The sequence below is a fragment of the Macaca fascicularis genome, chromosome 10, assembly GCF_037993035.2.
Source record: "Macaca fascicularis isolate 582-1 chromosome 10, T2T-MFA8v1.1".
Classification (NCBI taxonomy): domain Eukaryota; kingdom Metazoa; phylum Chordata; class Mammalia; order Primates; family Cercopithecidae; genus Macaca; species Macaca fascicularis.
The window spans coordinates 98279893-98295388 of record NC_088384.1 but is presented as its reverse complement, the minus strand read 5'-3'; the positions used below and the strand labels follow the sequence as shown (position 1 = coordinate 98295388).

Here is a 15496-nt window from a genome sequence, read left to right as displayed (position 1 = left end):
AATAAGATTGAGTTGAAGCCTGGTCCATAATTAAAGGGTCATAGTTTAAGAGTCCAGTGCCCTGTTCACAGATTTGGGTTTCTCTTTTGTTGAGAGAAAAAAATAAGGGCCTAAAAAGGTGAAGAGAAGGTTGCCAAACAAGAAAAATTGGGGAGGGGAATTCAGGCATTAGGTATTTCCAAAAGAGACCTAAGCAGTTCTACTTTGCTAGAAATTCCTCCATTGTATCAAGCCAACCTGGTCCTCATTCTGCGCCTGGGACCAGAGAGACCCAGCCTCTATGGTCTGGGGGTAGTAAATTAAATTATTTGGCTATGGAGATGAATATCAATTTTTCTGTGTTACTGAGAGGTCTTTTTTAAAAACTTAAATTCAGAATTCTGGAAGAATAGATATAGATCCCCAAACTGTGGTTTTGTGTTTTATTTCCTTCCACAAATACCCTCTCCATTTCCGCCTTGTAGCTGTCTTTGCCAATTGCCAAAACATCTGTCCCTACATTAAAATGATTATATAACATTATTATCACCATGAACATACAGAGTCAGCCATCAGCTTTAAATACCAAGGAGGTAATATATCTGATATTTTTACAATTCAGTTAACTTTCCAATTTTTAAATATGTGTTTTGGGGATGCTTAGTTTTTCTTTTTTGAATACAGGTGTTCAGAGCTACCCAAACATTTCTATAAAGTACCATTTTTCATAAAAGCAGTGAGGCTTTTATTATTATTATGATTCCTTTGAAAACCAATGATCTGTGCCTAAGACAACCCTTTCCATATTACTTTACCCTGAACGGAATGAGATTGGTTGAGAGTTCTGCCCCCAAGGAAATATCAAAGCCTCCGAAACATACTCATTTATAGTTTTAAAGTTAACTCTCTTATCAGATTTCCTTTTATTTCCTGCTGGGCCAATGTGAGCAGAGCTCAGATAGAAGCAAAGAATCTGCTATATATCTTTTCAAATTTATGATTAAGAAGGTCACATATACATTTTTAAACACACTCCTTTTTGATAATAAATGAAGAATAAAATTTCGAAATGTCATCAGCAGCAGAATTGCTCATTTTTCTTTTGTTGGCATTCCCCCCTGCCCCTGTCTAATTGCCTGACCGATCCAATGCTTCATTTCTTGTTGTACGTCTGCCCGGAATCGTTTCACTGGTAGAACAGTGTGCCTGTGGCCAAAGCATTATAACCAGAAGATGCATTCCTCTTCCTGAGTGCCTTTCTTTCCCCAAGCCAACTTGAAAAAAAATAATAATAATAATGAATGAAGAATTCCATTTTAGGCTACATGTTTCTTCAAATGATGGCCCAAACAAGAAGTATAAAGAAACTTTTCTCGGCCGGGCACAGTGGCTCACACCTGTTATCCTAGTACTTAGGGAGGCCAAGGCGGGCAGATTGCCTGAGCTTAGGAGTTCAAGACCACCCTGGGCAACATGGTGAAACCCCGTCTCTACTAAAATACAAAAAATTAGCTGGATGCGGTGGCAGACACCTGTAGTCCCAGCTGCTGAGGCTGAGGCATGAGAATTGCTTGAGCTTGGGAGGCAGAGGCTGCAGTGAGCTGAGATTGCACCACTGCACTCCAGCATAGGCGACAGAATAAGACGGTCTCAAAAAACAAAACAAACAAACAAAAACGCAACTTTTCTCTTCTTGGTTGGGACTCCTAGATCCAGTTCCCCTCTCTTCGTTTCTCTACTGTGCTCTCTGCTTCTAGAGTGTATTCTGTATGAAGTCTGTCAAAAAGATCACTTGCCACTTGCGACTGTTGTTGGGTTCAGCTAATGAGAGCTGCCACAGGGGACCAGAGGAAGGGCATAAGGTGTAGTCAGGGCATTTTTTTGCCTCTGGTTCTCTCCCTGTGAGGTTGTCTATGACTGGCTGGGACTTTCAAGAGAAAGCCGCTGCTTCTGTTCACGGTGCCTCCTCTTCACAGCTGTCTCCTTTGGGGCTCTGGTTACTTCTTCCTCTATGTGTTCCTCTGGTCCCATAGGTAATAAACAGCTCTCTGATTGACATGCTGTTATATCCTGGGTCCCTATACGCTTGTGACCTTTATCAGCAGACCTTTTATAAATAGACCTTCTTCAAACTGTCCTCATTTGCGTATGCCATCTGTCATTCTCCTGTGAAGTCTACACCTAGATCATGAGATTCATGTTTCAAGGAGGATGCTATCAAACTGGAATTTGTCCCACGTGAATGCCTCTAAAGCACTTCTAAGTTGAGATCTAGGGTTTTTTTTTTCTTTTCTGTTTTCTTTTTTGTTTTTGTTTTTTTGTGTTTTTGTTTTTGTTTTGACGGGGTCTCACTCTGTCACCCAGACTGGAGTGCAGAGGCGTGATCTCGGCTCACTGCAGCCTCCACCTCCTGGGCTCAAGTGATCTTACCACCTCAGCCTGCTGAGTAGCACAGGTACACACCACCACACCTGGCTAAATTTTTGTAATTTTTGTAGAGATGGGGTTTCGCCGTGTTGCCCAGGCTGGTCTCAATTCCTGGGCTCAAGTGATCTTACCACCTTAGCCTGCTGAGTAGCACAGGTACGCACCACCACACTTGGCTAATTTTTGTAATTTTTGTAGAGATGGGGTTTCACTGTGTTTCCCAGGCTGGTCTCAATTCCTAGGCTCAAGTGATCTGCCCGGCTCAGCCTCCCAAAGTGCTGGGATTACAGGCATGAGCCATCATGCCCAGCCTAAGTTGAGGTTTATCATTTCCTTTTATACTTCCTTTGGCAGCGAGATTGTTACCTCTTGAAACTATCTGTTTCGCGATCAGTGGGGCTCAACCTTGGAAAATTATTCCCTGTATTGCACTGCATTTGACCTCTCTGGGACATCTCTTTGTGTGTTGAGACAGGAATGACCAAAATTGAATTTGAAGCCTACTCTTGTGAAGGACGGAGCAAGGGACCTGGAGAAATTTACTCTCAAGATATCTGATGTTTAACCTATAGCCTTTCATGTGATAGGACTATGACAGCTATATTTAGATGCATATTTGTTGGAAAAACTCAGAGGGACCATGTTGGCTTTTTAGAAATATTTGAATAACTCTTATATGCAAGAGGAGTTAGTCATATTTTTGTATCTCTTATGATATATCTAAGACCAATCCAGTTAAAATTTAAAGGACATAGATTTTAAATCCATAGAAAAGAACTTTTTAACCTTTTAGTTCCTCAGTGAGGTCAGAGTCTATGTCGCTTGCAAGAATTCAGGGAGAGATGGGATCCCACAGTGGGGCTGCTGGGGAGGGAATTCGAACATTGCAATATAGTTGGATCCACTGGCAATAGTATAAAAAACAAGAATAGCAACTGCTAGGCATCAAGTGTCCACTATGTGCAAGGCACTGTGCTCTGTGTATTTTACGCATTGTCTCATTTAATCCTCACAGCCCAATAAGATTGGTCCTGTCATCTGCCACAGTATATAGAGGAATAGTTCAGGATTTAGAGTAAGAAATTTGCCCTGGGTCTTGCAGCTAGTTGTCAGGCAGCAGAGGTAACCTATGAACCTGAGTCTGTCTGACACCAAAGCTGATGGTTTTAACCTCCAATGGTTGGTGTCAGAATCACCTGGGGAACTTGATGGCCATGTAGAATTCTAGGTCCTGTCCTACTTCAGTGATCCGGAGCCCCTGTGTGTGTGTGTGTGTCTCTTCAGGTGGTTCAAATTTACACCAAAGTTTGCGAAGCACTGCTCTACACTATTATTATCAAAATAGTGATATTATGATAATATCCGTCTGGTTCTGAGGGTCTTTTATTCCCATGGGAATAAGACTGCATCAATTCAGCTGTAATTTTCCTTCTTTTGAGCTGTGAAACTAACCTGCACACTCATCCACCTCCAACCACCAGCCCCTGCTTCACTTTACTATTATTTGGTGGGTTTTTGATGAGCTCAGTTCCTGAGAAAGACAAGTCTCCATTTTTAATTTCATTCAGAGCCACAGAAACAGAAAGGCCAGTCTAGCCACTTCCTCCCTCTGAAAGGAGACTTGGGGAAAGGAATACAAGTCTTGTTGATTTCCTCTGAAAGGAGAGTGGGGGAAGCATTGTACGAGTCTCATTGATTTCCCATTTTAGGCTCAAACATAGAACACATGCATTGTCGGGGGTGAGGCAGCAGCGTGAGTCTCCTATTTCTGAGTAAACGGAAACCATTCATGGTTTGTTCTGCCTTGATTCTTTTTCTGGAGAATGAACCAGATTTGGGGGCTGAGGATGAGGATTGGGGAAGAACAATCTATCTTCCCAGTGCTTTAATGCAACTGCCACCATCTGACTGTGGTTTTTCCCCTTGCACATGTCCCAAAGGAAGCTGGCCAAGAAGCAGAAGGAGACCCAGAGTGGAGCCCAGAGGGAGATGGGGCCTGTGGCTTCTGCTGACAAACCCACCACCAAGCTCAGCGCCAGCCGCAATGATGAAGGCTTCTCTTCTAGTTCTCAGGACGTCAACGGATTCAGTAAGTAAAGCCAACAAAGGGGAAGGGGACATCCGTGGTCCAGCTCGGCCCTAGTACTTCTGCTGTGAACCCGACACATTGATCAGGTGCTGCCAGGCATAGGGTATGGATACTTCCCTGAGATGGACTGGAATGAAGGTTCTCCCTGACAAAGACTTGGGGCAGTTCATCCTAAGGTGAAAAGGAATATTTAAAAAATCAGATGGAAATGGGAGCAAGTCATCCTAACTGCTTGTGGACATAAATAGAGACAGGTTAAAAATAATAGCAGTAAAAAAGAAAGAGGAGGAGGATGGTTATGTCCTTAAGGAGAAAATATGCCACACTGAATGGAGTAGCTTAAGATTTTCAAATCTGTGTTTCACGTCCACCACATAAGGTAGGTGAGTCATAGATTATGACTGTCTCCACTCTGAGTGCTTAGGAAACTGAGGCTCAGAGAAGCAACTTATCCAAAATACAATGGCTGATGAGTTACATATTTAGACTGGAAGCCACATCCCTCAAACGTTTGCCAGTTCCAAGCCACAGCCAATGTTCCAAGTGGCATTGGTCAAGGGCACCTGAGTCCTTGTGCAGAGTTAATAAAGGATCCCAAGATTTGAGTGGTTAAGATATCAGGGTTAACCCTTATCCTAAGGAGAACTCCAAGACTGCCAATATCTAAGGCTTTCTTGTGGACAGGCTGGCTTCTGTTCTTACAGCCATGATATCAGCCAGTTAATAGACTAGATTTCCCAGCCTCTTCCCAAATTGGGTAATGCAAGAAGTCTAAAAGAATCTGTACATAGACGGATGTCCTCCACATACCATGTAAGCTACAAATGGAAGAAATTCCATTTTGTAAAAATCACTCAAGATATGATCAGTTGGGGATGATGGGGATCTATGAGAGGATAAAGAAAGAAAGAAAAAAAATTACCCCCTTCTATAATGTAGACACTGTCTCTCATCCTCACCATAGTCTTGTAAGATCTTTAGTATTATTGCTCCCATTTTATAGGTAAGGTATGCAATGCTTAGTGTGTTTGGCCAGCCATCCCAGAGCCACACAGCTTGTTTAAAATGGATCCAGATCTGAGAGTAACTCAGGCCCATGATTTCTAAGCTCCAGTGCAGCACAGAATCCACCTAGGGAAGTTTTCAACGCATCCATATCTGGGCCCCACACCTGATCTCCTGAATCAAAATCTCCTGGGGGATGAGAGGTGGGTCCCAACTGAGGGATATGGATTTTGTAAGTCGTTCAGAGAGTTCTCATAGGCGCCCAGATTTAGAACACAGCACTTGGACAGAGGCAATAGCTATGCTCAGATACTGATGTGCTGCCTTTGGGAAGAGAGATTAGTTTAAACCTACAAAAATGTTGAGAAGATTGCAGAATGAATAGTCATATACCCTTTACCTAGATTCACCAGTTGCTACCATTTTGCAACATTTGCACTTTTGCACTTGGCTGTACTCACCCTCTCTCTCTTTCTCCCCTTATCCATGTTTTTTTTTTTTTCCAAATATTTTGGAACCATTTAGAAGTAAGTTGCAGACATCATGACACTCTACCTCCAGAGAATTCAGCATGTGTTTCCTAAGAACTAGGACACCTCTTCAACATAACCACAATAAAGTATAATCTTACTTCAGTGATCTAATATACCAGTTCACGGTCAAATTGCCTCAATGTCCTTCAAACATTCTCTATTGCTTGTTTGTTATTTTAATCCAGGATCCAATCAGAGTGCTCACATTGTATTTGGTTTTCAGGTGTCTCTCTTTGATCTAGAACAGCCCTCTCAACTTCATTTTTTCTTTCAGGATACTGACTTTTTTTTTTTTTTTTTTTTTTTAAGACAGAGTCTTGCTCTGTCGCCCAGGCTGGAGTGCAGTGGCGCAATCTCCGCTCACTGCAAGCTCCGCCTCCTGGGTTCACTCCATTCTCCTGCCTTAGCCTCCCAAGTAGCTGGGACTACAGGCACCTGCTACCACACCCTGCTAATTTTTGGTATTTTTTTAGTCGAGACGGGGTTTCACTGTGTTTACCAGGATGGTCTCAATCTCCTGACCTCGTGATCCGCCCACCTCGGCCTCCCAAAGTGTTGGGATTATAGGCATGAGCCACCGTGCCCGGCCTTGACATTTTTTTAAAGTCTAGGGCTGTGGTCCTTCAGAGTGTTCCACAATCCAGATTTGTCTACTTTTTTTCATCATGATTACATTCAGGTTAAACATTTTGGCAAAAATATGACATAGCTGATATGACGTACTTCACTTTGCATCGTATTAATAGACACATCATACTACTTTGCACATTACCCGTGATGGTAAGTTTGAGGTCTTCTTAAGGTTAGAGAATGGCTTTTAAAGACAAAGTCTAATGGTACATACTGCTTATGAGCAAATATTTAACTTCTATTTTTCTTAGGGATCAGAGCAAATTTGCAGTTTGCCTAACCATGAAGCCAGTCCTTTTTTTCCCATTTTCAATCCAGATAAATCACTGAGACTCATACATTTCCTAGAAGCAGGGAAATTGGTTGTTGACGCAGACCAGGGTTGACAAGAAAATGGGCTTGATTTTTCCTTAAAAGAAAGGAACATCCTAGCTATAATTTTGCATCTGTAAACCAACCTGTGTTGCAAACTTACAGGTAGCAAGGAAGAATAAGTTCTAATGTTCTATTGTACTGTAGGGTGACTATAATTAACAACAGTTTATTGGATATTTTCAAATAGCTAAAACAGTGGATTTTGAATGTTTCTAACACAAAGGAATGATAAATTTTGAGGTGATTAATATATTAATTATCCTGATTGTTATACATTATATACATGTATCACACTATACCCCATAAATATATATAATTAATTACTGTCAATTAATAATAATAGAAAAAATGAGAAAGGCTTATCAGGAGCTCACTGAGTCTCTGGGTATGCTAAGGTGTCACTGCATCCCCTGTTTTTGGCCCTGGGGCAGAGAAGCTCATTTGCAAGTTTATCTGATTGAAAATACTGGCCAAGTAATACCAATTCATCCTTTTCTGTCCAGTCCAGCCTCTTGTGCTCACTTTTTTTTCCGTTTGTAAAAGTACCCTGGGAGGACTCTGAAAAGCAAAATGATTATGGCCAAAAATTCATGACAATCATTGTGACCCTGAAATTTTAGATATTGGTTCTCAATCTTTCTGATCTCAAATGCAAGCCTGGGTAACACTGATTTCTTGTGTTTGAAAGGAGAACATTGTCACTGTTCCCTATGGGCCAAAACTTAGACCCTTAAGATGAAAACACCCAAGACTGAAATAGTTTAACTTGCCATAAAGGAAGAGGAGAAATATCCAACGAAACCTAATTAGATGTTTTAAAGGCCAGGGACAAACTTTCCAAATGATTGAGGTATGTATGTATGTGCATGCAGATGTGTTTTATATTTACACAGACATGTAAATACATACAGAGATTTATAAACCTACACAGTCATCTATACACAAATATGCATCTATAACTGCATATATGCATTCATTATAACAATATTGCTTTCTAAAAGATTTAAATAATGATTGACTTATTATACTCAATTATTAGAAAATTTTGCATTTGTCTGAATCACTGAATACATTAGGACTCTCTATGCATCTGACGTCCTCAGGCTACAGCTGCAGAAACACTCTCAGAATCTTTTGACTGCCCTAGAATGTATCAGGTACCTTTTAAAATGCCCTGTGGAACCACTGGGATGAGATTTGAGGGGGGGAAATGTAAGTAATGCTTACACCGGAGATGAGAAATTGCTTCTGAAATCACCCTGATGTATGTAGAATTGAATCTATTTTTGTGACATTAGGGAAGTGACTGCCTGGCTTCTGAATCGGTGTCTTTGGGAGGCCCTGAGATTACGTGCAAATGTTGAGGGAGCATTGAGAGAGGTGGGGCACAGAATAGTTGTTACATTGCAAAAGATTACAGAAGAATGTGTCTTGAGCAATTATTTCATTATTGACCAGGTGGGCCCTTGCCTAATTCAAATTCTACCTCTCCCTGCACAGGTTTATTTTCTGGGGTTTTCTATTTCAAGTCACTGCTACGTTCTGTGACATCTGTTCAATCAACCTCCTACTATTGTATAGGAACAATGACCTCCAGGGCTCTAGGGTGATGGGGCTTTGTTAGATATGGCTGTTGGTTTGGAGTGCCTTGGCATTCTTGAAAAAAGGAGTACGTGTCACATTTCAAGGACAACCAATGTGCATTGTTTTCCATTTAAAGAAATGCTAGCTTTTATTAAGTAATCTGATTTTGATCTTACTGCCCTGTGTACTTGCTGTTTTTCTCTGTGATCTTTTGCTCACTGGGATCATTTTCTGGGTCTTTCTTCTGGTGCTTAAATCTTCTTCTTTATCTCTTTTTTTCACATGTCATCTTCTTGTTCATTTTCAGTCCAAACAAAAATGCTTCAAAACAAATTCTTGTTGAAATCCTGTGATATGGGGACTTGGTTGTCTACTCTTCCCATAATGGCATTTGACAGATTCACTTGCCTACTGGGTACCAGGAGTTAACTCTGTCCTTATTTTTATGCTTCCCCTCTATTGAATTATTCCATGTCTGGAAGGTAAAGGCAATCCTTCTCTAAGGGTCATGAGACAGACACTGGGCCATCTAGCTGTCTGCTAAGTGTGACCTTGGAGGTGAGATTTAATGGCCTTTTTCTCAGTACATGCCTAACCCTGTGCTGTAAGTCATGGGGCACAGTCTGGGGAGAGAGGTAGTGTCAAAGATGAATAAAATGCGGTATTGTATCACAAACAATACATGTATCTACTTGTAAGCCTTTCATAGTTTACAGAGTCCTTCTGCAAAACACTCCAGCAATAGTTCCTTATTCCTGTAGGAATAAGATGGCTAGTAGGTTTTTAATTACTCCCATTCTACAGATGAGGAAACTGAGGTTCAGAGAGCTTTCATGGCCCAAATCATACGTATATTGCAGAGTTGTAATGAGAATACATTTCTCCTGATTTTAGTTAGAGTCTATCCATCTCATTCTGCAAAGAATTTGGGGATATATCCAATAAAAGAACCTACAATTTAAAAAATAGAAAAATAAATAATCAGTATCAGGAAAATGTGAAGGTCAGGACCAGGATATATTGAAATATAACTATATTACATTAAAATTTAATCTAAAATACGCAGTCTGATAACTTTTAAATTCCACTTTGGCGCTGAGATTTCTCGTAGAAAATTCCCAAAGAAGAAGAAAACTTTTATTGGGTACCTACTATGTGCTAAAACTTGTGCTTTATATAAATTCCACTCTGAAGCTCCCTAGGAACCCTGTCATTAGATATTATTCCTATTTTGTGAATGAGAAAATTGAGCTTCAGAGAAAACTGAAGTAAATAAGCCCAAAGTCACACAACGAAGAAACAGTAGGGATAGAATTAGAAGCAAATAGGGCTATCTGACTCCTAAACCAGTGTTCCTTCTCCTGTACTGTGGATGGTAGCCCAGCATTCACCAGTCTAACTGAGGAAAGTCACTGACAGCTGGGAGAAAGGGAGAACTTCACTTCCTTACTGATAGGTCAGCCAGCTTTTCTACCATGTGGGCAGAAGCTGCTGCCACAGCTGTGTTCTGAACAGAGGCCTGGGGCCAGGTACTGGCATGGAGCCTAGCAGATTCCCACAAGGTGCCAGGTACTATGATAAGCATGTTCAAATATGGAATCTTAGTCATTCTCTCAGTAACCCTGTACAGTCCATATGATTATTATCAAATTCATCTTGCAGTTGAGGAAACTGATGCTCTCAGATATTAAAAGACCTTCTTAAAGTCATATGACAAATAGATAATGGGACCGCACAGCAGATACTCTACTTTCAAAACCAGGCAACTTTACCTTTCCTCTGACCTTTAGCTGTCTCTGTACCATGAAGGTGAGTGAAGGAGAGACAGGAAATCAAGGTGAAATAGCCTTTCTGTGTGGGAGAACAGTGCTCCTTACTGGTTCCTCTATTCCCCCAAAAATCCTGCCTCAGGAAGGCAGCTGCCAAGTGGACGTACTCACAGACAGGTTCCGCCAGAATCATCCTACTAGGACCCTCTTAGGAAAGTGGGACTGCAGACCAGTGGTCCCATCCTTAGGCATTCCAAAGCTAGACCAATCCCTGGGAAGTTATAGAGAGAGATGAGCAAAGAATGGCCCCTACCTAACAGAGAGCTTGCAGCCTGGCAGTGGAGACAAAAGGTTCAAGAAAGCACATCTTTGTTACAGGACTCTGTGCAATGGAAGCCTACACAAAGAGCCACAGGACCCTTTCCCTGACTTTGTAACTTCCAACGTGACCAAAATATACCTGGCAGCCAGCACACAGTAACCTTAAGAGAGATTTGCTGGCAATGAGGAGGGTGGACCCTGAAACCTGATGTTCTCCCTGCTCTTTCCCACACACAACTCATAAAACGGTTTCTTTTTGGGAAGGTCAGAGAATGTTCAGGCTTGATACTCCCTTGGGATGGTTCATTAGAGATGAGGCAGGCATAAGGAAGTGCCAGGCAAAATTTTAGCCAGATTATTTTAGGAACATGTTATGTAACTAAAGCAATTCAAATAAGGAAGACAGATCATGGCTTTTGAAAACAATAGAGGCTGACTGAGGTGGTGGTAAATTCTTTGTAAAGATTCCTTAACCCTTTCAGGAAGATGGCCAGCTGGCTGGGAAATGGCTCTCTGGGAAAATTGGCCTGACCCTGATCTTCTCTGGGGAAACTCTTGACTTGATGATGTGTGATATCAAGGATTGCTACATTTTCTTGGGACTTTCTCTGGGTCAGTCATTTTGCTAGGTGCTGTTCACATATTATCTCTGATCCTCAAAACAATGCAACCAGTTAGGAATTATTATCTTGACTTCATAAATGGCATCATTGATGCCCCCAAGCTAAGGGCTGTATTAAGCATTGCTTCCTAGACACCCCCCCCAAAACCCCCCACCATGGTTGTTGGTCAGTACGCACTGACAGTTGCCCAACTCTCTGGCCCATCAGATACTCATTGAGTACTTGTTTGAATATATGAATGAATGAATGAATGAATGAATGAATGAATGAATGAATGATGGAGCTGGAATTCACACTAAGATCTTGTAGTTCCAAGCCCAGAACTGGTTCCAACTTTTCTCATAATGTATTCTCTCTTTGATTAAGCCAAAATCTGTCCTCTGTAACTTCATTCATTCCTGCTTTTGTACACAACCATGTATTAGTTAGCAACCATGTGCTGGCCTTTGTCTGCCCTCTGGTGTCACACAGGGTAATGGAATCAGTGCTTCTCCTCCTGTAGCACCCACACCCTCCCCAAATATTTGATTGCAGCTACCTGTGTGCCCAGGTCCTTCCCTCAGGCTAAGCAGTCACTGCATCAGCCATCAGCCCTCCTCGGAATAAATTCCTGTTTTTCAGTCTGCTCAAAATCTCTTTTGACCCTTCTGTCTCCATTTGGTCCATGCCCACAGAATGTGTGGTTTCCAAGACAACCATGACCCTCTACATTGGGCTGAGTCACTGGGAGTTCAGAGAGCTGCCATCACCCTCACTCTGATCCTAAACCTGGTTTTAGAATATACCACTCATGTTTTAATTAACCTCTAAATATTCATCACATGACTGCCTAATGTAGAAATCATGGCTTCCAGCTAGGGCTGCCTCAGTCAGCCCAGATGAAGATGACTTTGGGGGTCCAAAGATTTTACATTTTGTCTGTTCTGTTTCTTGTTAGGTTTGGCCCTGTTTGCCAAGCCTACTGGGCTATTTTTTTTTTATTTCTGGTTGTGTCAGCCAATCACTTAATCCTCCTAGTCTGGGGCCTCGAAATGTAGTAATTATTACATTGTTAATATTTATGATCCTAGTTATTATCTATGGAGCATTAATTATATGCCCATTTCCATGCTGAGTGTTCTGTATGCATTCCTATCTCGTTGGTATAGTGGGAAAATTAAATAAGTGTTATGATTATACCTGATAATTTAAAGGTGAGGAAACAGGCTTTAAAATAGTAAGGAGCCTAAGGCTTTGTAGCTTTAAATGGCAGAGCTGGAACTCAAACCTAGGTCAGCCTGACACCCTGAGGCTCTTAGCCCAAGACCACTCCTCCATGCTGCCTTCTGTAGATGTTATCATTCCCATTTTATAGACAAGGAAACTTAAGGCCACAGACACTGAGTCATCTGCTCAAAGCAGTAGTTCTCAAAGCATGATCTCCAGAACAGCAGCATCAGCATCCCCTGGGAACTTGTTACAAGCAAATTCTCAGGCCCTACCTCAGACCTGCTAAACCCAAAACTCTAGGGTTAGGGCCAAGCAATCAGTTTTTAACAAGCCTTCCAGGTGATTCAGAGGCATGTTCAAGTTTGAAAATTAGTAGCTCAAAGTAATGCCCAGAACTGTCAGACTCAAGCCCTTGTTCTTTATTTGCAAAGCTGTCTTTCATGATAGTAGAATTATGGGCTCTCTAGGAGAGGAAGACTTTAGCTCACCTCCCTGGGAAGATGCACCAAGAGGTTATTGCCACAGGAGTACTGGACCTGAAGGCTGCTAAAGCCTATTAATAGTTATGAGGATCTCCAAATCTGGGAATCTCTCTCAAGCATATCTTTGATTTTGTCTCCTTTTGTCTAAACAGTGAACAATCTAAGAGTCAGGATGGAAGGAGTGGAAATTTACAAGGAAAAGCAATGATGAGTCACACACTGTAATCGAGAGCTCAACAGAGCATTGTGAAAAAGAACTCAAAAATGCAAAAATCCTGTTTGCAGGAACAATTATATTTTCAGGTTGCTCCAAGATTAAATTGAATCTTGGAGAAGAATTGAATGTTACAAGTTTGCCACCTCTAGTTTTATTGAATATCTTACAGGAATTACTGAATATTTTACAATCATCCACTTGGCTGACAGATTAAAGGACACACTTATTAAGTTCCTCGCAACCCAAAGTTGAATGGAATTGTTTATTCCTTAGAAGTTACAAAATGGAAATTTAGGTAGCCTTGAGAAAGTTGACCAATTTTCTATCACGAACACTAAAGAGTTAAGTTTCAGAGAAGAATATTAGACTCAAAAAATGATACAGTAGTTATACATAATCAAACTAAAACTAAAAATTACCTTAGATGTTATTGATCCAAACTTCTCATCTTAAAAATGAAGACTTGAGTCACAGAGAGTTTTCCCAAGATCACTCAGTGAGTCACGAGTAGAACCAGAGCTAGAATTGGGCCCGTGGCCTTTAATTAGGGACACGACCATTCTAGTTTTGTCCCATGGTACCCCTCAAAGGAATGAAGTACAGTCAACAATGGTTTGTCTTCTATGTAATATTTTCTGTAGACTCCTAATCTGATTTCTGCATAAATAGAACCTTCTCAAATTGAATTATACTTTTCATCTCCTGGTTATAGGAGTAGCTGAGGTGTTCCTTTAAATATTCAATGAATGCCGACTATATGCCAAGCATTTTGGGGATTGTAAAGATAAATAAGACATGGTCTCTGCCTTCAATGATATTACTGTCCTCCAAGAGGACAGTTGTAAGTGGATTAGTTTCAATAAATGTGATAAGTGATAGAGAAAAGGCATGTATAGTGTCCCAGAAACACTGATCAGACACCCAGCAAGTGATTAATTCTGGCTACATGATTTGGAAAATACGATGTAAGGAGATGGATTTTGATTTGAAAATAGTGCAAGAGAAGAGATTGACCCAGGTGGAAGGGACAAAAGCTTGGAGGTATGAGGTGTGAGGTCTGGTGGATTCAGAGAAGTGGCTTTTAAATCCAAGATACTCTGTGTGAAGAGTGTATGGCCGGAGATGAAGCTGGAATGGTAGCTGGAGCCTCCTTGGAAAGGACTTCACATTTGTGTACCATTTAAATTCACTTTTCAGGAAGGGTAACCTGCTTGGGAATTGGAGTGATCCCAGTGTCAAGTGTCCTTGTGTGATTTTGGAACCTGGCTTTGTATGCTCTTTGAGTTGTATAGATACAGCTTTCTGTTGTAGATAAGCAGAGTGCATTTTATCAGTTAGAGACCTTCACTGTCGGCTGGCCCAACCATTCCTCAATACCCTTTCAAAGAGACCTCAGTAAAGTTACAAGGCTGAAGTTGCTTTTTGACAATTTATCCTAAGCCGCTACATCTTGAGAAGAAAATAGAATTGTTCTCTATACCTCACAGGTGGTCCTGAATTATATCAGGGCACTTAAAAAGCGCTTATTAAAGTAATCAGGGATAAAGAAGTGATGTTGAAGATGCAAATATATAGTTGCTAGGTAGCAGAATAAACTGAACTTGGAGACCAATTTCCCCCCCTCTGCTCAAAGCTACAGCCTTGATGAGTTGAAAACACAGATAATAATTTTACTAGCTAACATTTTGTGACTAATTACTGGACAAAGCACTTTCTATGCCTCATCTCATTTAATATGCTCAACAATGCTATGAGGCATGTTATGGAAACTGAGGCTCAGAGAACTTAAGTAACTTGCTCAAGGTCATATAGCTACCATGAAACCGAGCCTGGGCTTGAACCTAGGTTCACACGACGGACCTATCAGCAGCCCCTCCTTCTGGAAACATTTTCTTTGCTTGACTTTTACTCTCCTTGTTTTTTGCCTTCCTCCCTAACCATGTCTTCTCATTCTTCTTTACTGGTTCATCCTCTTGTTCCCAACTTCTAGTCATTGAAGTGTCCCTGGCCTTAGCCCTGAAGCTCTTCCTTTTTGCTTATACTCACTCTAGGTAGGTGATGATGATGCTAAATGAGATAGCATACGAAGGGGCCAGATTTGAAGCAGAAGAGGAGGCATTTACATCTAGGGCAATTAGGTTTGAGGTGCTACTGAGTTATGGAAGAGATGCCAGGTTGGCAGTGGGCTCTGGGGGTCTGGATCTCAGCAAAGGGGCCTGGCCTGGCAATATAAATGTTCACTACATTTTGTAT

At 41.2% G+C, this 15496-nt stretch overlaps 1 protein-coding gene across 21 annotated transcripts in view; it reads left to right on the top strand.

Annotated features, from left to right (window-relative positions):
* PTPRT (protein tyrosine phosphatase receptor type T) overlaps positions 1 to 15496 on the top strand; it is a 1114889-nt gene that overhangs the window by 988289 nt on the left and 111104 nt on the right. For all 21 annotated transcript variants that reach the window (XM_074003238.1, XM_005569031.5, XM_005569028.5 and 18 more), the window contains one exon: positions 4347 to 4495. In XM_074003238.1, the coding sequence (XP_073859339.1) occupies positions 4347 to 4495 (149 nt within the window). The remainder of the gene's footprint in view (positions 1 to 4346; positions 4496 to 15496) is intronic.